At 40.2% G+C, this 18,505-nt stretch overlaps 1 protein-coding gene across 6 annotated transcripts in view; it reads right to left on the bottom strand.

Annotated features, from left to right (window-relative positions):
* clybl (citrate lyase beta like) overlaps positions 1–18,505 on the bottom strand; it is a 130,354-nt gene that overhangs the window by 4,602 nt on the left and 107,247 nt on the right. For all 6 annotated transcript variants that reach the window (XM_013137678.4, XM_034286721.1, XM_034286723.1 and 3 more), the window contains 3 exons: positions 10,773–10,866; positions 7,772–7,939; positions 2,335–2,459 (listed from right to left, as the gene is read on the bottom strand). In XM_013137678.4, the coding sequence (XP_012993132.2) occupies positions 2,335–2,459; positions 7,772–7,939; positions 10,773–10,866 (387 nt within the window). The remainder of the gene's footprint in view (positions 1–2,334; positions 2,460–7,771; positions 7,940–10,772; positions 10,867–18,505) is intronic.

Genomic DNA, 18,505 nt, shown 5'->3' with positions numbered 1-18,505 from the left:
TCTAGAACCCCACAGTAGCCAATCTTTTTCATTGTAGCTTGCATTAGTATAGTCATTCGGCACTAAACCAATACAAATATGAGACAGGTCCACTTGACTAAAGATGGACACACCCATCTGACATTTGCCAGAAATTAGCATAGCCAGTTCAGACAGAAAATCTGACTGGATCATTGGTCAGCAATGTATCACCTGATGCCGGGAATCGCTCCTATCACAATATCAGGTTTCACACTGACTATTTAATTGTCAGGTTACTCACTCAGTCTGATGCGCCCTGGTCTTACTTGCATGCGGGTGCAAACCCACCCACCACCTCTGCCTGCACCTGTTTTGTTCTGTTTCCTTTTGTGGGGTGGAACAGTACTGCATACCTTGCTCATTGGCTTTAGTGATTGCTATGATATTATGGTGTTGTTATCCTTATTGGTAGTATCCTATACACGATCATGTGATGGCAGCAAGGTACCCCAGAGGAGCAGAACCAAATGCCAAGACATGCAAATTATTGTTATTCATGTCTCCAATAAATGGTTAAAATAATGTGCCGTTTTCTGTCTGAACAAAATTATATGTCTGTCCCTATAATCTGGAATATATAATATATATATATTTTTAAATTAAACTGCACAAATATGCTCATCACCCATTTTATATAGGAATTCTATGTACATTTTCAGATTTTGTTTATTCTGTATCTATATGTTGCACCACCATTACACCAAGTAACATCCTTAGTATGTGTCCATTAACTAAGTGATTAAAGGGCATGGTGATTCTTTAAGGCAATGGCCAGAAATACTGCATCATATAATGTGTTAACATGGCAATCTAGAAAAAAAACTGAAATATTTAATGTGATTGATAATTACAAGGATAAGAAGCATAATAAAAATGTATTACTACTTCTATATACCAAAAATGACTGACATATTTTAGTAAATCTTCAGATATTCTGCAAAAGGGCCACTAGAATTACCCCATTATTTTTCATAGAATAACTTGCTTCAGACACCTTTTTTATATGTGGTGTTTCCTTATTTTGTGGTGCTCTTTAACATCTCATTGCTTGCTCTTTTGGCGTTTTAGGCTGAGTATCTGTTGTGCCATCATACTGTATAAGCACTTTGTGACAACTGCTGCTATGAAAATGGCTTTGAAAAATCAATTTTCATTTATTTATGTTGCTAATATTGTTATTTATTTGCAATTCCTTGCTTGGAAAATGATGTAAGGCGTTCTAATAAAAGGGTTCATTACAGTTGCAAAATGTCACACATCTCTTATTATTAGCAGATGCATACTACATTGTTGTAGAAGACAATAAAGAATGATGGAAAATAAAGTTTGTGTATAGAAATAATTAATATAACTGTATGATCAAAACAAAAAGAGAAGCATTTCTAAATCTGCACAGGTAGGAATGAGAAGACACTGTCTACAACTTCACAGCCAGTCATTGCTGCTAATGATCGGGAAGAAACCAACTCAGCTGGGCCAGACAATGAGAACGAATCGGCTCTCAGCTCACACCTCTTAGTCAAGTACACACAAACACACACACACACACACACACAAACACACACTGCAGCTGGTTAGGATAGGTCCCTCGGGCGACGCTTAGTGTCAGCAGAGCAGGGGCTGGTCTGACAACGGAGCGGTGTGAGGCAGATTGCATACTACCCACCCTAGCCTCTCCCACCACAGAGATACAGCCCACTGAGTACAACAAACAGGGGCCAACCATGCACTAAATTAGCAACAATAATATTCAACACTTCATTTACCCCTCCACTCCACCCAATTGCACACTTCACCATGCAATCACCTAGATGTACTTTATTTCTTCAGGGTGTACACTGAGAAAGACATTAAGAGGTGTGTGCAAACGGAAGGACAGAATGTAGGCATATCAGATGGCATTATTTAACTTACTTGTGTCTGACTGTGTAACTCAAATAATAAATGGTGTTCAGGTATTTTTATTTTCCTGGCATGTTATGGAATAGTGATAGTCAACTTGTACATTACTTTTAAAGTTAAGTAAAATAAGCAAACATTCACATTTACTTAAACAACCTGGAAGCAATTAGGGTTAACTACCTTGATCAGCGACATAAAGACAAGGTTTTTAACCTTGTCGGCTCAGAGATTAGAACCAGCAACTTTTTGTTTACTGGCACAATGATCTTGACATTTAAGCTAACCTTCTGCCTAGTTTTAACACACTTACACACTGAAGTCATCCTATGAATTGTGTTACATTTTCTTAAAGGGTTACTAATAAACATTGTTAAAGTCATAAAGACACAGTTCATTCCTGGACACATTTACCTTTCCCTGTTTTTGGTGTGTGTCAAAAGCAGCGATAAGTTCTGTAGCCCACTGGACTCTCTCAAGACTGGGAGAAAACTCCTCCTGCACTGCCTGGATCTGGTTGGGGTGGATCACCTGCTTCCCTGCAGAGGGAAGAGGTGTATACATTACGTTAGCCTATACTGTTCAGGCATACACATTTGGCAACAACATCTTCAAGCACATAACTCATCAATCCCATCTGCACACAGAGAAAAGGAGAAATATAGTTTACAAGCATAAAGAAAAGTCTGCCACAGTCTAATGATTGAGCTTTAACTGTGTCACTTTCCGGTTTATGGCCGTAAGTCCTATTGTGTGGGAGTTAGTAAAAGTTAAAAGGTTATTATTGTTCAGTGTCTCAAAGAAAGATTATTGGGTAGAATATGTGAAATATTTGGGCTTTTAAAATTACATTTCTGTAAAAAAAAAAAAAAAAAAGATTGTCACTATTAAAATCAACGAGTACCTAATAGAGTGGACTAAAAAGTTGAGTTGTTAAATTCCAATGTTTTGTAGATCTACACTGCTGTACCGGAAGGTAGCTATCCACAAACCACTCTTTATCTGGCGGCCAGACATACAATTCCCATTTGCTGTAAGCACATCAGTAGCCTTGTGTTCTGCTGGTGTGTGTGTTTGACTGGGGTGCCTGTGTTCTCTGTCAGCCTGTGTGCGCTTTGGTCACAAGCCCGTATTTAAGAGCTTGTGTGGATTCCACTGATATGTCTGGGTTTAGACGGTCTGTGTGTGTATGTGTGTGTGTGTCTGTGTGTGTGCGTGTGTAGGGGGGTGCAAGAGGAAGTGATGCATCACGGGTGTCATGGGTGTCCCCTCCATTTTGTCCCTCAGAGGGAACGCATCGAGGCTGTGGAGGAGAAACTTTGCTGCACGCTTAGTTGCACTTCAATCTGAGCCTGAACCTGTTTGGAACAGAACCCTGACTGCTGCTAAACAGGCCTGGGAGAGCTCGAGGAATGCACACACACACACAGACACATACGCACACAGACGGGGGCACGCAGGAAGAACAGGATGTCAAAAAAACGTATAATCAAAACACATAAATAAAATGCTATTATGTCATAATATTGACATAAATCAGCTCCCATAGTATAATGCACACCTAAACAAAAATGTGTACACAACATGTAAGGATTTCAGTCCCATTTTTCATGTTTTAGCTGAAATAAAAGATCCCAGAGGTTCACATATGCATTTGTATTCCCAGTCAACTAAAATCCATTGTCCTAACTGACCGATTTCCTTATATATGTAGAGCAAATCTTGCATTTATATTTCTGTTTAGTATACAATCAATTAACCTAATCGTAGAAGCTTGCAGTATTGAAAATAAAATGATATTTCCACTATCTCTGTTCTCCCAAACTAAAAAAAGAGCATAATACTCTTCTTCCCAACCAACCAGTTCTGTTCAAGTCCAAATAATCCCCAACCTGTCAAACAAGAAAGTGCTACAAGATCAAAAAACACTACCTTTTGGCCTCTGTCTGTCTGGATTTCACAACTAACAAAGACTTAAACCCATTCTGACACAATCCTCATTTTTCATTATTTCCTCAGTCTTAGAGTTAAGTCTTGAAGCAAACGAACGGCGTTCTGCCCTGACATAATCCCGTGTACATTGGGCGGATGAAACTTGTAGTGATAAGTTAAGGTTATGAAACGTCTGGCGAGAGCGACAGGCCCCGGCAGTGGCCAGCTGGATCTCATCACTTTAGGGCTTAGCTCTGTCTCCCACCAGAAATCCTTCAACGTAGCTGAGGAGAAAAGAGTTAGCGCCAACAGGCAGGCAGTCGGGCAGGCAGGCAGTTAGCGCTAGGTTAGCAGAAAGCAGCCCAGGAAAAAAACAACACGATAGCCCCACCATCTGCCTCCCTCACCCTGGTTAATTAACGAGAGTCATGGGCAGCAGAAAGCCTGGCGGTTAGTGTTGTTGGGCATGTTCCCGAAATGTTGCTAATTTGAATCACAGAGCGGACATTGTGAAAATATACATTTGTCCAAGGCATTGCCCTACTGCTCTTTGAAGTCACATAATGACTATCTGCTATATTAGTAAAATGTAAACTGCATCAGCCTTTTCAGAATATTTTAAGGGTGACGTGTTGTAAAACAGAAAATATATTTTAAATGAGGTACTTGAGTTTCTGAATAAAAAAAAAAAAAAGAATATTCAAACAGAAAAAAAAACAATTATCATTTATGCCACTATCGCTTGTCTGCGATTTCGCAGAGGGATTTGCTAGTCTGTGTGTGCGTAGACATGTGGACTCCGTGTGCATGTTCCCTTAGGGCTGGTCATGTTGTGTAAACAACATAAAGAGGAGTTCTTGCTCCCATGTGTGAGATGTGTGTGTCTTCCTTGCCCTAGGATAGACACGTGGGGAGGGGGTTAGCTACAACAGAATATGCCCCATTCCCTCCTCAGTCACTGGCGCTGGTACAAGCCATCCTGGCACTGCCAGAGTTAAAGACAAGAAGGGGAGTGTGAGTGTTTCTGATGACGGCAGTGTGACAGACTGACAAGCAGTTTGACTCAGGGTCCCCACACTCAAGCCCTATTGGCTCTTCAAAAACGTATCACTCAGGCCTTCCAGCAAATCCCTGGCTGCCATGTGGCTCTGGCTTCCTATTGGAGAACTGCTATTTAGTAAAGTGCTCTCAGGCGAATGATGGGCAGGGTCCCTAGGACGAGAGAGAAGTACCATAAAAAAGGTCTGCATTTCCACTGAGATTTAAGTAAAGGTTTTCTCTCTTTGATACTGCTACTGATTTTTCTGAGTACAGAATACTTTTTTTATTTTACAGACAAGGTGTCAAAATGTATTATTTGCTGCCGTAACAGTTTGGCATAAGTGCAAAAAAGCCCACCATTTTACGGTAAGACAGTACACGAGTGGACACAGAGAGACAAATACATTTCACAGGCAAGCTACAAAAATATGTCTATATACTGCTCCACTTTCTTTTAGAGTAATTTAAACCAAACCACACCTACCGATTAGATTTTAGCTGTTTTCATACAAATGGCTGCAGGATGGGGCTCAGGCCCTTGAAAAGGCTTCTGCAGTGACCAGTTATAGCCTCTATGATTATACAATATTTGGTTAATGATGTGCTCACTGTTCATATGATCCCTTCAAAAAAGTAATTACTTAAAAACATGATTCATAGAAAGATATTATTAGATAACCAAACATTGTTAGAAATTAAGGACCTATTGCATTTTAAATATATATATATATATTTTTAAATACCACATTAATAAAAAAAAAGACTTATATAATAATACAAAATTAATACAAGTGAGGTGCATCAAAGATGTGCGTTGTTTTTAAAGACCTATACATTTCCTTTTCTTGGGATGGAGAGTTGTAATAAATCTATTGGGATGCATCATTGGAAAAGAAAAATATTAAGCAAGTCAAATTAAGATACAATTTGCAGAAGTGGCAGTAAGCATATGTATCCCTATGTTGTACTATACTGTCCCCACCAGGTTAGCAAAACGTGAACACACTTGGCGCACACACACTTCGTACTTGTCTCATGGAATGTAAACAGTGTCTATTGCAGATATTCTCAGCTGTGTCACCAGAGAGTAGCGATGGTAAACGAGGTCGGGGGAAATCAGCTGGCATGTGGTCCATTAAGAGAGTGTATCCAATGTTAAACAACCAGCCATAGATTGACTCTGTGCGTGTGTGTGTGTCAGAGAAAATGCAGTACAATCACCCCCAACTGGCACAGATGCTTTGCTGAGGAGCAACATGACGAGTCGCGCGCTGTATGTCTCAGGGCAACATGGGGAGTCCGCTCATGGACTACTGACTTAGCAAAAAAAACAAATGGCAAGCAATTTTTACTTGGCCTTTTGTTCGGTTTAAAATCATCCTACTAATCCACTGGAACGGAGTGTCTCTGATCCATCCACCATTATCGCTCATGAAATATCACACCTAAACCAGGCCTGCGGAGCCCTGTTCCCAGAGAGCTACCATACTGTAGGTGTTCTCCACAACCCTAATTGAGGGCACATTATTAAAGACATTTGCTGGATGAAACGCTATGTTAGGTTAATCACATCTGATCTCCAGGAATGGGCAGGGCAGCCCTTACCTAAACGGACCAGAATATTACAAAACAAAATGACTGTGTGCAAAACGGGATTCGTTGGAACTGAACAGTTGAGATTACAACAAAATGTGCATTTAAGCTGGACGGTTCATTTCCAGAGAAAACAAGGGAATTACCGGTGACTGGATGTGGCGGATTTCTCCATCTCCTTTATATTTCCTCTTTGTTTTAGGTTACCTTTTAAACTGTAATGAAACGTCGAATGAGCTATATCTAATGAGCCTTTGAAGTAGAGAAGTGTTGGATGGACAAATGGATGCTAAAACGATTAATGAATGAATAAACAAATGAATGGATTAATTCATAAATAAATGGATAAATGTTTGGATGGATGGTGAAATAAACAAATGAATCAATGAATGGAATAGAGTAATGACTGACTAACTGGAGAGATGGATGGGGACTGGGAGAGCAGTAGGTGAGGGATAAGGGCATGAGTGAGCCTCACAGAGGAGAGGGAGACACATGGTTAAGGGTTAGGGATGGATGAAAGAAATGACAGGAACAAGGAGCTGGTGTAAGAAGGAAGCTTGGTGGCATTTGGTGGTCCTGTGGACCAAGCCACTGCCTTCGGTGCACATGTCCTACTCCATTATAGGCCTGAGTATCACCCACTGCTCCTACAGCAAACACTACACCCACTTTTTCTGCTTATTAAAGCATAAAAAAGCCAGAAAAGACACATAACATTTATGAAATTATAGCCTGAGGAAAGGATAGTGAGATAGAGATTTACATGTATACACCACAAGAGAAACAGGAAAAATGTATACAGCTGCAAATTCAGAATGCCATTGAGAATTGCCATTTGCACCTGCACAACTTTTAATCCCACTTGTACATACATTATATTTTATACTTTAGAGACCACTGCACCTTTTTCTTTCCTTTCCAAAAAAGTTGAAAAGGAATGTTTTGAGTGAGGAACAGAAGTGTTCAATTTGCAGTGGTCTCCCTTCTGTTCCTCACTCAAAACGTTCCTTTTCGACTTTTTGTGGAAGGAAAGAAAAAGATGCAGTGGTCTCTTAATTTTTTTCCAGAGCTGTATATATATATTCTGGAGACAAAGAAGGAGAGAATGAGGACAAAGAGAGGGATATAGAAAGAATAGGGAAGGAACACAGGAGCAATGGGAATACTTTGGTAGGAGAGGAAAAGTAGTAAGGCAGGACTTCAGCCCTTCAGAGAGCGGTAGAAAGCCAGAGAGAGATGAAAGAGAGAAAGACAAAAAGACAAAAGCAAAAGTCTCAACAACCTGTGAAGCCCATGAGAGCACCTTCCCTGGCCTGCTGCTGTAGACCATCTTGGTCCTTGTAGTCAATGTGGACCAGGTCTATGGCTTGCAGCCCGAAGGCCTTTGATGTTACCACCACCTTCTGACGGGCATAGAGCAGCTCCATGGCATTCTTAGTCCGCGTGGCACCTGCAGAGAGGAAGTCAGAATTATAAAGTGCATATCTTTTTTGTTTCATCAGCCAAAACATTATGACCACTGACAGGTGAAGTGAAAAACACTGGCAATCTCTTTATCATGGCACCTCTCAGTGGGTGGGAAATATTAGGCAGCAAGTGAACATTCTGTCCTCAAAGTTCATGTGTTAGAAACAGGAAAAATGGGCAAGCGTAAGGATCTGAGCGACTTTGACAAGGGCCAAATAATGATGTCTAGACGACTGGGTCAAATCATCTCCACAACTGCAGTCCTTGAATGGGCATGTGAGCATCAGAACTGGACCATAGAGCAATGGAAGAAGGTGGCCTGGTCTGATGAATCACGTTTTCTTTTACATCACGTGGATGGCCAGGTGCGTGTGTGTTGCTTAGGTAGAAAACACATGGCACCAGGATGCACTATGGGAAGAAGGCAAACCGGCGGAGGCAGTGTGATGCTATGGGCAATGTTCTGCTGGGAAACCTTGGGTCCTTCCATTCATGTGGATGGTACTTTGACACGTACCACCTACCGGAGCTACAGTGGGGAGAACAAGTATTTGATACACTGCCGATTTTCCCACTTACAAAGCATGTAGAAGTCTGTAATGTTTACCATAGGTACTCTTCAACTATGAGTGACAGAATCTAAAACAAAAATCCAGAAAATCACATTTTTTAAGTAATTAATTTGCATTTTATTGCATGACATAAGTATTTGATACATCAAAAAAGCAGAACTTAATATTTGGTACAGAAACCTTTGTTTGCAATTACAGAGATCATACGTTTCCTGTAGCTCTTGACCAGGTTTGCACACACTGCAGCAGGGATTTTGGCCCACTCCTCCATAAGATCCTTCAGGTTTCGGGGCTGTCGCTGAGCAATACGGACTTTCAGCTCCCTCCAAAGATTTTCTATTGGCTTCAGGTCTGGAGACTGGCTAGGCCACTCCGGGACCTTGAGATGCTTCTTACGGAGCCTCTCCTTAGTTGCCCTGGCTGTGTGTTTCGGGTCGTTGTCATGCTGGACGACCCAGCCACGACCCATCTTCAATGCTCTTATTGAGGGAAGGAGATTGTTGGCCAAGATCTCGCAATACATGGCCCCATCCATCCTCCCCTCAATATGGTGCAGTAGTCTTGTCACCTTTGTAGAAAAGCATCCCGAAAGATTGATGTTTCCACCTCCATGCATCACGGTTGGGATGGTGTTCTTGGGGTTGTACTCATCCTTCTTCCTCCAAACACAGCGAGTGGAGTTTAGACCAAAAAGCTAAATTTTTGTCTCATCACACCACATGACCTTCTCCCATTCCTCCTCTGGATCATCCAGATGGTCATTGGCAAACTTCAGACGGGCCTGGACATGCACTGGCTTGAGAAGGGGGACCTTGCGTGCACTGCAGGATTTTAATCCATGACGGCGTAGTGTGTTACTAATGGTTTTCTTTGAGACTGTGGTCCCAGCTCTCTTCAGGTCATTGACCAGGTCCTGCCGTGTAGTTCTGGGCTGATCACCTCACCTTCCTCATGTTCACTGATGCCCCACGAGGTCAGATCTTGCATGGAGCCCCAGACCGAGGGAGATTGACCGTCATCTTGAACTTCTTCCATTTTCTAATAATTGTGCCAACAGTTGTTGCCTTCTCACCAAGCTGCTTGCCTATTGTCCTGTAGCCCATCCCAGCCTTGTGCAGGTCTACAATTGTATCCCTGGTGTCCTTACATAGCTCTCTGGTCTTGGCCATTGTGGAGAGGTTGTAGTCTGTTTGATTGAGTGTGTGGACAGGTGTCTTTTATACAGGTAACAAGTTCAAACAGGTGCAGTTAATACAGGTAATGAGTGGAGAACAGGAGGGCTTCTTAAAGAAAAACTAACAGGTCTGTGGGAGCCGGAATTCTTACTGGTTGGTAGGTGATCAAATATTTATGTCATGTAATAAAATGCAAATGAATTATTTAAAAATCATACAATTTGATTTTCTGGATTTTTGTTCAGACCTCTACAAGGAAAACCTGCAAAATCAGCAGTGTATCAAATACTTGTTTACCCCACTGTATATTGCAGACCATGTGCACCCTTTTATGGCAACGATTTACCCTGATGGCATTGGCCTCTTTCAGCCGGGTAATGCGCCCCTCCACAAAACAAAAATGTTTCAGGAATGGTTTGAGGAACACAACAACAAGTTCAAGGTGTTGACTTGGCCTCCAAATTGCCCATATCTCAATCTAATCGAGCATCAGTGGGATGTGCTGGACAAACAGGTCTGATCCATGGAGGCCCCACCTCACGACTTAAAGGGATCTGCTGCTAACATCTTAGTGCTAGATACCACAGCACACCATCAGAGGTCTAGTGGAGTCCATGCCTCGATTGGTCAGGGCTGTTTTGGTGGCAAAAGGGGGACATGCGCAGTATTAGGCAGGTGGCCATAATGTTATGGCTGATCAGTGTATATTTCTCCTCTTTATAATGTCTTTATTTGTATGAAAAATAATAGTACAAATACATAGTAATCATTAATGATATTATCAATAATTTTTTGACCATGAAAATTATGAATATTATATACAGTTTATTGGAAAAAGACACAAAGGCCGGTGTGCAAAGATATAGAAAGATTGACCATACAGAAAAACATAATGTGGATATATGACTATATGAAAAGAGAAGGAAAAGAGCAATGTTTGATGGGACAGAAAAGCATGGATGAGGAAGGGGCAGAGATCAGAATGAAGAGGAGGGGGCATAGAGAGAAGAAGAAGAGAAAGAAGAGAGGGGTCAGGTGAGAGAGGAGGGCGTAGTAGGGGTCAGAGTACCTACGCTGGCGCAGAAGTCATCCGAACCGAACACCACACCGTCATGGTGGAGACCAACTGTGGGGGCCAAACGTCTCACCTCCTCACACACAACCTGAGGGAGAGACATAGAAATGAGTGTTTGAGTGAGTGTGTGTAGCCAAGAAGAGAATGACCCAGTCAAGCAGCTCATGTTTCCCCATTCAGACTTACACTAATAATATCCAGTAACACTTGTAATACTCACACACACACTTTGGCAATTTAAATGGCAATAGCGCAGTTGATCGCTTTGCTTTCAATTATCCAAACTCTAAGTTCAATGACCTAAGTTGTATGCCTACATGTAAGTCCTAACCCTAAATTTAACCTGTAATGTCTAACCTAGACCCTACCCTAATTTTCACATTAACACCAAAATGGGTACAGAAACAATTAGTTGTGCCTTTGTGATTTAACCACAGTTTAGGGATGCTTTTTTCTAGGAGTCTACAGCTCCGGAAAAAATTACGAGACCAATGCACATTTTTCTTTCCTTTCCAAAAAAGACGAAAAGGAAGGTTTTGAGTGAGGAACAGTACGGTCAAAAATTAAGAGACCACTGCAAATTGAACTCCGTTCCTCAAACAAAACCTTTCTTTTCAACTTTTTTGGAAAGGAAATAACTATTTTTTTCTGGCACTACACACACATACTGTATAGCTCTGTCTTGAACTGTCTGTCCTCCTGAGAACACTGTGTGAATCTGGCCCAACCACATGATAAAAGGAGAGAAAAGCCATAGGAATGGGATTCCCTATAGTGTTGGCCATGGAGTGGTCAGAATGTGACTGCTGCTTTTGTCAGGGCCCAAATGAATTTCACTTCTCGCTGTGAGACAGCCATGCTTCCCTGTTCCAACCCAGGGAATCAGGTTGGCCATAGATAGTGTTCTCCAAAAGAAAAACACACAAATTCACACAAATACACACACACACAGAGACCCAGACACAAAAATGGGAAAGCATGCGCCCACACTAATACTCCTAAACCAGACATTTTATGCCAAATACTATCTTCCTACACTTTTGCCTGACAAAGATTCTGCTAAAGTGCTTATTTCCATGACAATTGCGCTACTAAAGCGATTTATGTATAGCTAATAACATTAAAACATATTTACAATGCCCTCCACAAATATTGGCACCCTTGGTAGGTACAAGAAAAACACACTGCAAAATGTTTCTCCCTATTGATCTTTTATTCAAAACATTAACAATAATCTAACTTCTAATTAACATAAAATAATTTTAAGTAACAAATGATTATTATAAACAATTCTCTCAAATATACACTACCGCTCAAAAGTTTGGGGTCTCTTAGAAATGTACTTGTTTTTGAAAGATATAATGGACATTTTTGTCCATTTAAATTATCAAAAACACATTGTTATTGATGTAAATTACTATTGTAGCTAAAAATGCTTAAAGGATTCTATACCCTTGGAGAATTGGTAATATTTGTACCATTTGTAAAGAAAACATGAGTAAGTAGGCAAAACACTTCTTTTATTTCTTATTGGATTCACATTCAACTGTAGGCCATAACAGAATGGCACAATCATAAGACAAAACATGGCAACAAAGAAAAAAAATGAACTGACCCCTGTTCAAAAGTCTGCGTACCCTTAGATCTTAATACTGTGAATTGCCTCCTTTAGCATCAATGACAGCGTTCAGTCTTTTGTAATAGTTGTCTGAGGCCCCGAATCCCTGCAGGTGGTATAGATGCCCATTTGTCTTGGCAAAAGGCCTCCATGTCATGCAAAGTTTTTGGTCGTCTTGCATGAACCACATGTTTGAGATCTCCCCAGGGTGGTCCGATGGTATTGAGGTCAGGCCACTCCAGAACCTTCACCTTTTTCTGCTGTAACCACTGGAGGGTCAACTTGGCCTTATGCTTAGGTTCATTGTCATGCTGGAAAGTCCAAAAGCGTCCCATGCGCAGCTTTCAAATTTTCTGCCAGTATTTTCTTAATAACATGCTGCATTCATCTTGTCATCAAGTTTCACAAGATTCCCCATGCCTTTTGAGCTCACACACCCCCAAAACATCAGTGAGCCACCACCATGCTTCACAGTGGGGATGGTATTCTGTTCAATATAGGCCTTGTTGACCATTTCTCCAAACATAGCACTCATGGTTGTGACCACAAAGCTTTATTTTGGTCTCATCACTCCAAATTACAGTGTGCCAGAAGCTGTGAGGCATGTCAAGGTGTTGTTGGGCATATTGTAACCAGGCTTTTTGCGGCAATGGCGCAGTAAAGGCTTCTTTCTGGCAACACGACAATGCAGCTAATTTTTGTTCAAGTATTGTTGTATAGTGCTTCTTGAAAAAACCACACTGTCTTTTTCCAGAGCATCCTGTTACTCCTGAGGTTACCTGTGGGTTTTTCTTTGTATCCCGAACAATTATTCTGGCAGTTTAGGCTGAAATCTTTCTTGGTCTACCTGACCTTGGCTTGGTATCAAGAGATACCTGAATGTTACATTTCTTGAAAAGTGTTTGAACAATACTGACTGGCCTTTGCAAGGTATTGGATATATTTTTATATCCTTTTCCATCTTCATAAAGTTCGATTACCTTGTTACGCACGTCATTGGACAGTTCCTTTCTGGTCCCCATGGCTCAGTATCTAGCCTGCTCAGTGGATCCACGCAAGAGCTAACTAACTAATTGACTATTTACACACAGACACAATTTACAAAGCCACAGGTGTGGGAAATTCACCTTTAATTGCCATTTTCACCTGTGTGTCACCTTGAGTGTCTGTAACCTGACCAAACATGTAAGGGTATGTAAAATTTTGATCAGGCCCATTTGGGTGATTTCTGTTATTGTTATGATTTAAAAAGGAGCCAAACAACTATGTGATAATGAATAGCTTTATATGATTACAATCGATAAATAAAAGACAGATGTTTTGCATGATCAATCATATTTTTAAAATCAATGCCAAATTTCACAAGTTCTGTCAGGATTTCTGGTCACTTTTTAATTTAAATGATAATGGCATCCTTCAAACTTTGCTTCCGTCAAAGAACCCTCCATTTGCAAAAATTACAATCTTGCAGACGTTTGGCATTCTACAAGCTTGTTTCCAAAATGTTGGGATGCTGTGTAAAACGAAAATAAAAACATAATGCAAAGTTGTGCAAACAATTTAAACCCTATATTCACTAGAGAAATAGTACAAGAAAACAGAGCACATCACTCCGGTTCTTAAATCTTTGCATTGGCTTCCAGTCAGTTACAGAATAGATTTCAAAGTGGTGCTTTTAGTTTATAAATCTCTGAATGGTTTAGGACCCGAATACATTTCTGATATGTTTGAAGAATATAAACCGAGCAGGGCTCTTAGATCCATGAACACAGGTCAGCTAGTAAAACCCAGAGTCCAAACTAAACATGGAGAAACTGCGTTTAGCAGTTATGCTGTACACAACTGGAATGAACTACCAGAAGATCGTAGACGTGCCCCAAACGTATACATTTTTAAATCCAGGTTAAAAACACTTCTCTTTTCATGTGTCTATGACCGAGCACTTAAACTTAACCACATTGTTTAGCCTTATAACTTCCTATGTTTTTATCCCATTTCTATTCTTTTCATATTTTCTTATTCAATTTTTTATTATTATGACGTTTTCATTTGAGTATATGTTTTTATGTTATTGCATTTTTATTTATTTTTGTCTTTTTCTTTGTAAAGCACATTGAATTGCTTCCATGTATGAATTGTGCTATATAAATAAACTTGCTTGCAAAGACAACATATCAAATGTTAACATTTAAACATTTTGCAGTTCTATGAAAAATATATGCTCACTTTGAATTTGAGGCCAGCAACAGGTTTAAAATTGGGACAGATGCATGTTTATTACTGTGCTGCATCTCCTTTACTTTAAACACCTCTCTGTAAGCATTAGGAAACCAAATGGCCAATTGCTCTAGGCCAATTGCAGTAGTTTTGAAAGTGAAATATTTTCCCATTCTTGCTTGATATAGGATTTGAGCTGCTCAACAGTTCGAGGTCTCCTTTGTCATATTTTCTTTTCATAATGTGCCAAAAGTTTTCAATGGGGCACTGGTCCAGACTGCAGGCAGGCCAGTTTCACACCCAGACTCTTTTAGTACTGAGCCATGCTGATGTTACACGTGCAGAATGATGCTTGGCATTGTCTTGCTGAAAAAAGCAGGGCCTTCCGACAAAGATGTTGTCTGGATGGCAGCAAATTTTGCTCCAAAACCTGCATATATTGTTCAGCACTAATGGTGCCTTCACAGATATGCAAGTCACCCATGCATTGTGACAGTTTTCCACTTCGCCTCAGCCCATCTTAAATGAGCTCAGGCACAGAGAACGCGGTAGCTTTTCAGGATATTGTTTATATCTGGTTGCTTCTTTGTATGGTATGAGTTTGTATGAATTTTAACTGGCATTTGTGGATGCAGCGACAAACTGTGTTCACAGACATTGGTTTTCGTAAGTGTTCCTGAGCCCATGCAATGATTTCCACTACAGAATATTGTCTGTTTTTAGTGCAGTGCCTCCTGAGGGCCCAAAGATCACGGCCATCCAATACTGGTTTTTGTCCTTCATCCCTTGCATAGAGATTTCTCCAAATTCTCTGAATCTTTTAATGATATTATGTACCATAGATTAAGAGATCCTCAAACTCTTCGAAATTTAACATTGAGAAACACAATTCTTAAATTCAGGGTTCCCACTCTATTTGTCAAGCTCCATGACCTTTCCCTGACTAAAAAGCTGAATTTCCATGACCTATAATGAACATAAAAACAAGCAGCCTTTGTGCAGAGCACTGAGCAGACAAAAACCAGCCCACAGTATTTTAAACCAATCAATTCATAAGCTTAATTTACTAGTTTACAGATGTTTTTAGTACAAAAATAAGTTTTCACTGCTTAAACATACACCGATCAGCCATAACATTATGACCACTGACAGGTGAAGTGAATAACACTGATAATCCTGTTATCATGGCACCTGTCAGTGTGTGGGATATATTAGACAGCAAGTGAACATTCTGTCCTCAAAGTTAATGTGTTAGAAGCAGGAAAAATGGGAAGCATAAGGATCTGAGTGACTTTGACAAGGGCCAAATTGTGATGGCTACACAACTGGGTCAGATCATCTCCAAAACCGCATCCAAAACTAGCAAAAGAGGTACAAGGAAGGAAAAGCGGTAAACCGGCGACAGGGCCATGGACAGTCAAGTCTCAATGATGCACGTGGGGAGCGAAGGCTGGCCTGTGTGATCTGATCCAACAGACGAGCTACTGTAGCTCAAATTGTGCGTTGCTCACCTGGAGAACACATGGCACCAAGACGCACTATGGGAAGAAGGCAAGCTGGTGGAGGCAGTAGGATGCTTTGGGCAATGTTCTGCTGGGAAACCTTGGGTCCTGCCATTCATGTGGATGGTACTTTGACACGTACCACCTACTTAAGCATGGTTGCAGACCATGTGCACCCTTTCATGGCAACAGTATTCCCTGATGGCATTGGCCTCTTTCAGCAGGATAATGCTCCCGGCCGCAAAACAAAACTGGTTCAAGAATGGTTTGAGGAACACAACAACGAGTTCAAGGTGTTGACTTGGCCTCCAAATTCCATATTCCATATTACTGTTAAATTTTTTACTTTTTACTGTACTGTCGGGAGTAGGAAAACCAAGCATTTCATTGCCATAACAATACGCAATACAGAAATGCATGAAATAACCTGATAAAGAAGAAGACTTTATGGAAAATACATTTTGATAAATGGCAACTAAGATTTAACATGCTACACAATTCCCTGATATTCCATAATTTAGACTAAAAAATTATAAAATCCACTGACGTTCCATGTCTGGAATATACTTTTTAAAATCCCATGATATTACAGAAATTCCATGACCAGTGGGAACCCTGTAAATTATTGCACTATTTGCCAGCAGTCTTTCACAGAGTGGTGAACCCATCCCATCTACACTTCTGAAACACTCATCCTCTCTGGGATGCTCTTTTTATACCTAATCATGTTACTCACCTGTTGCCAATTAACCTAATTTAGTTGTGAGACCTTTTTTTGTATTACTTAACTTTTCCTGTCTTTCGTTGCCACTGTCCCAGGTTTTTTGACATGTGCAACACATCACATTCGAAGTGGGCATCTATGTTTCGAGGAACAATCATATATTTTAGTTTCAACATTTGAAATGTTTTCAAAGGTTTTTATTTTTATAAACATTTTGCACAATGTTCCCACTTTTTTGGAAACAGGGTTGTAAGTTGTCAATTTGTTAAGGTAATGTCAAGAGATGTCACCCCATGCTTCCTAAAGCTCCTCCCACAAGTTGGATTGGCTTGATGGGCACTTGCGTCCCATATGGTAAAGCTGCTACCATACAGTCAAGCTGTTTTGTTGAAGTTGCTTGTTGAGGGCCTGTGAGGCGTCTGTATAGGTCTTCTTGCCCAGTTGTGCACTGAGACCTCCCACTCCTCTTTCTATTCTGGTTAGAGCCAGTTTGCGCTGTTCTGTGAAGGGAGTAGTACACAGCGTTGTACAAGATCTTCAGTATCTTGGCAAGTTCTCGCATGGAATAGCCTTAATTTCTAAGAACCCGAATAGACTGACAAGTTTCAGATGAAAGTTATTTGTTTCTGAACACTTGAGCCTGTATTCGAACCCCCAATTGCTGATGCTCCAGAAAATCAACTAGTTTAAACAGATTTTTTTTTTGCTACTTTATTCAGCACATCATTTTTGAGCTGCACTAACATAATCGCAAAAGGGCTTTCTAATGATCAATTAGCCTTTTAAAATAATAAATCTGGATTAGCAAAAATGTTACATTGGAAAATATGAGGGTTGCTAATAATGGACCTCTGAATGCCTATGCAGATATTCCATATAAAATATGTAGTTTCCAGATACAATAGTCATTTACATCAATAACAATGTCTATTCTGATGTTATTTTAATGTGCAAAAACAAGAACATTTCTAAGTGAACCCAAACTATTGAATGGTAGGGTATTTCTTAAATACATTTTTCTCTTCAAATAGAGTCACATTAAAATGTCTAACTACATTAAGTTAAAAAACAGATCAAATGTGACAGAGAGGGATAAATACAAAAGAGAATACATGACTACAGTGACCAACGCAATATGAAGAAGGAAAAACGGACGATGTACGAACTCTGTGAACATGCCCTTGATATGATGAGAGATAGCCATAGGCAAAACTGGCTCTTTAGAAAAGAAAGGTTATGAGCACCCAGCCCACAAAATGAAGTTGAAACATATCTGCACTTCCTAACCAGCAGCCATACTTAAGACCACATAAGAGACAAATATTTCCCCTCAGAACAATCAGACCCACAAATAAATTTACAATTCTAACAATAGCTCCCATTTTTGCAAGGCAAAGTACCACATTTTGCAATAACAGCAACAGGATTTGTGGCCCATTGCTATGAGAGAAAGGGAAACTGTGAAGCACCAATAACATTGTGAACCACACCAGTAGTCGTCTCTATAGTTTCCTTTTATGTTCTTACTGTAACTATTTGCATATGGTTAGACCAATATAATATACAAGTGCTGGTCATAAAATTAGAATATCATCAAAAAGTTGATTTATTTCAGTAATTCCATTAAAAAAGTGAAACTTGTATAATGTATACATTCATTCCACAT

The sequence above is a fragment of the Esox lucius genome, chromosome 16 (assembly GCF_011004845.1).
Source record: "Esox lucius isolate fEsoLuc1 chromosome 16, fEsoLuc1.pri, whole genome shotgun sequence".
NCBI lineage: Eukaryota > Metazoa > Chordata > Actinopteri > Esociformes > Esocidae > Esox > Esox lucius.
The sequence above is the reverse complement of the archived record's forward strand: the minus strand, read 5'-3'. Positions and strand labels throughout refer to the sequence as shown.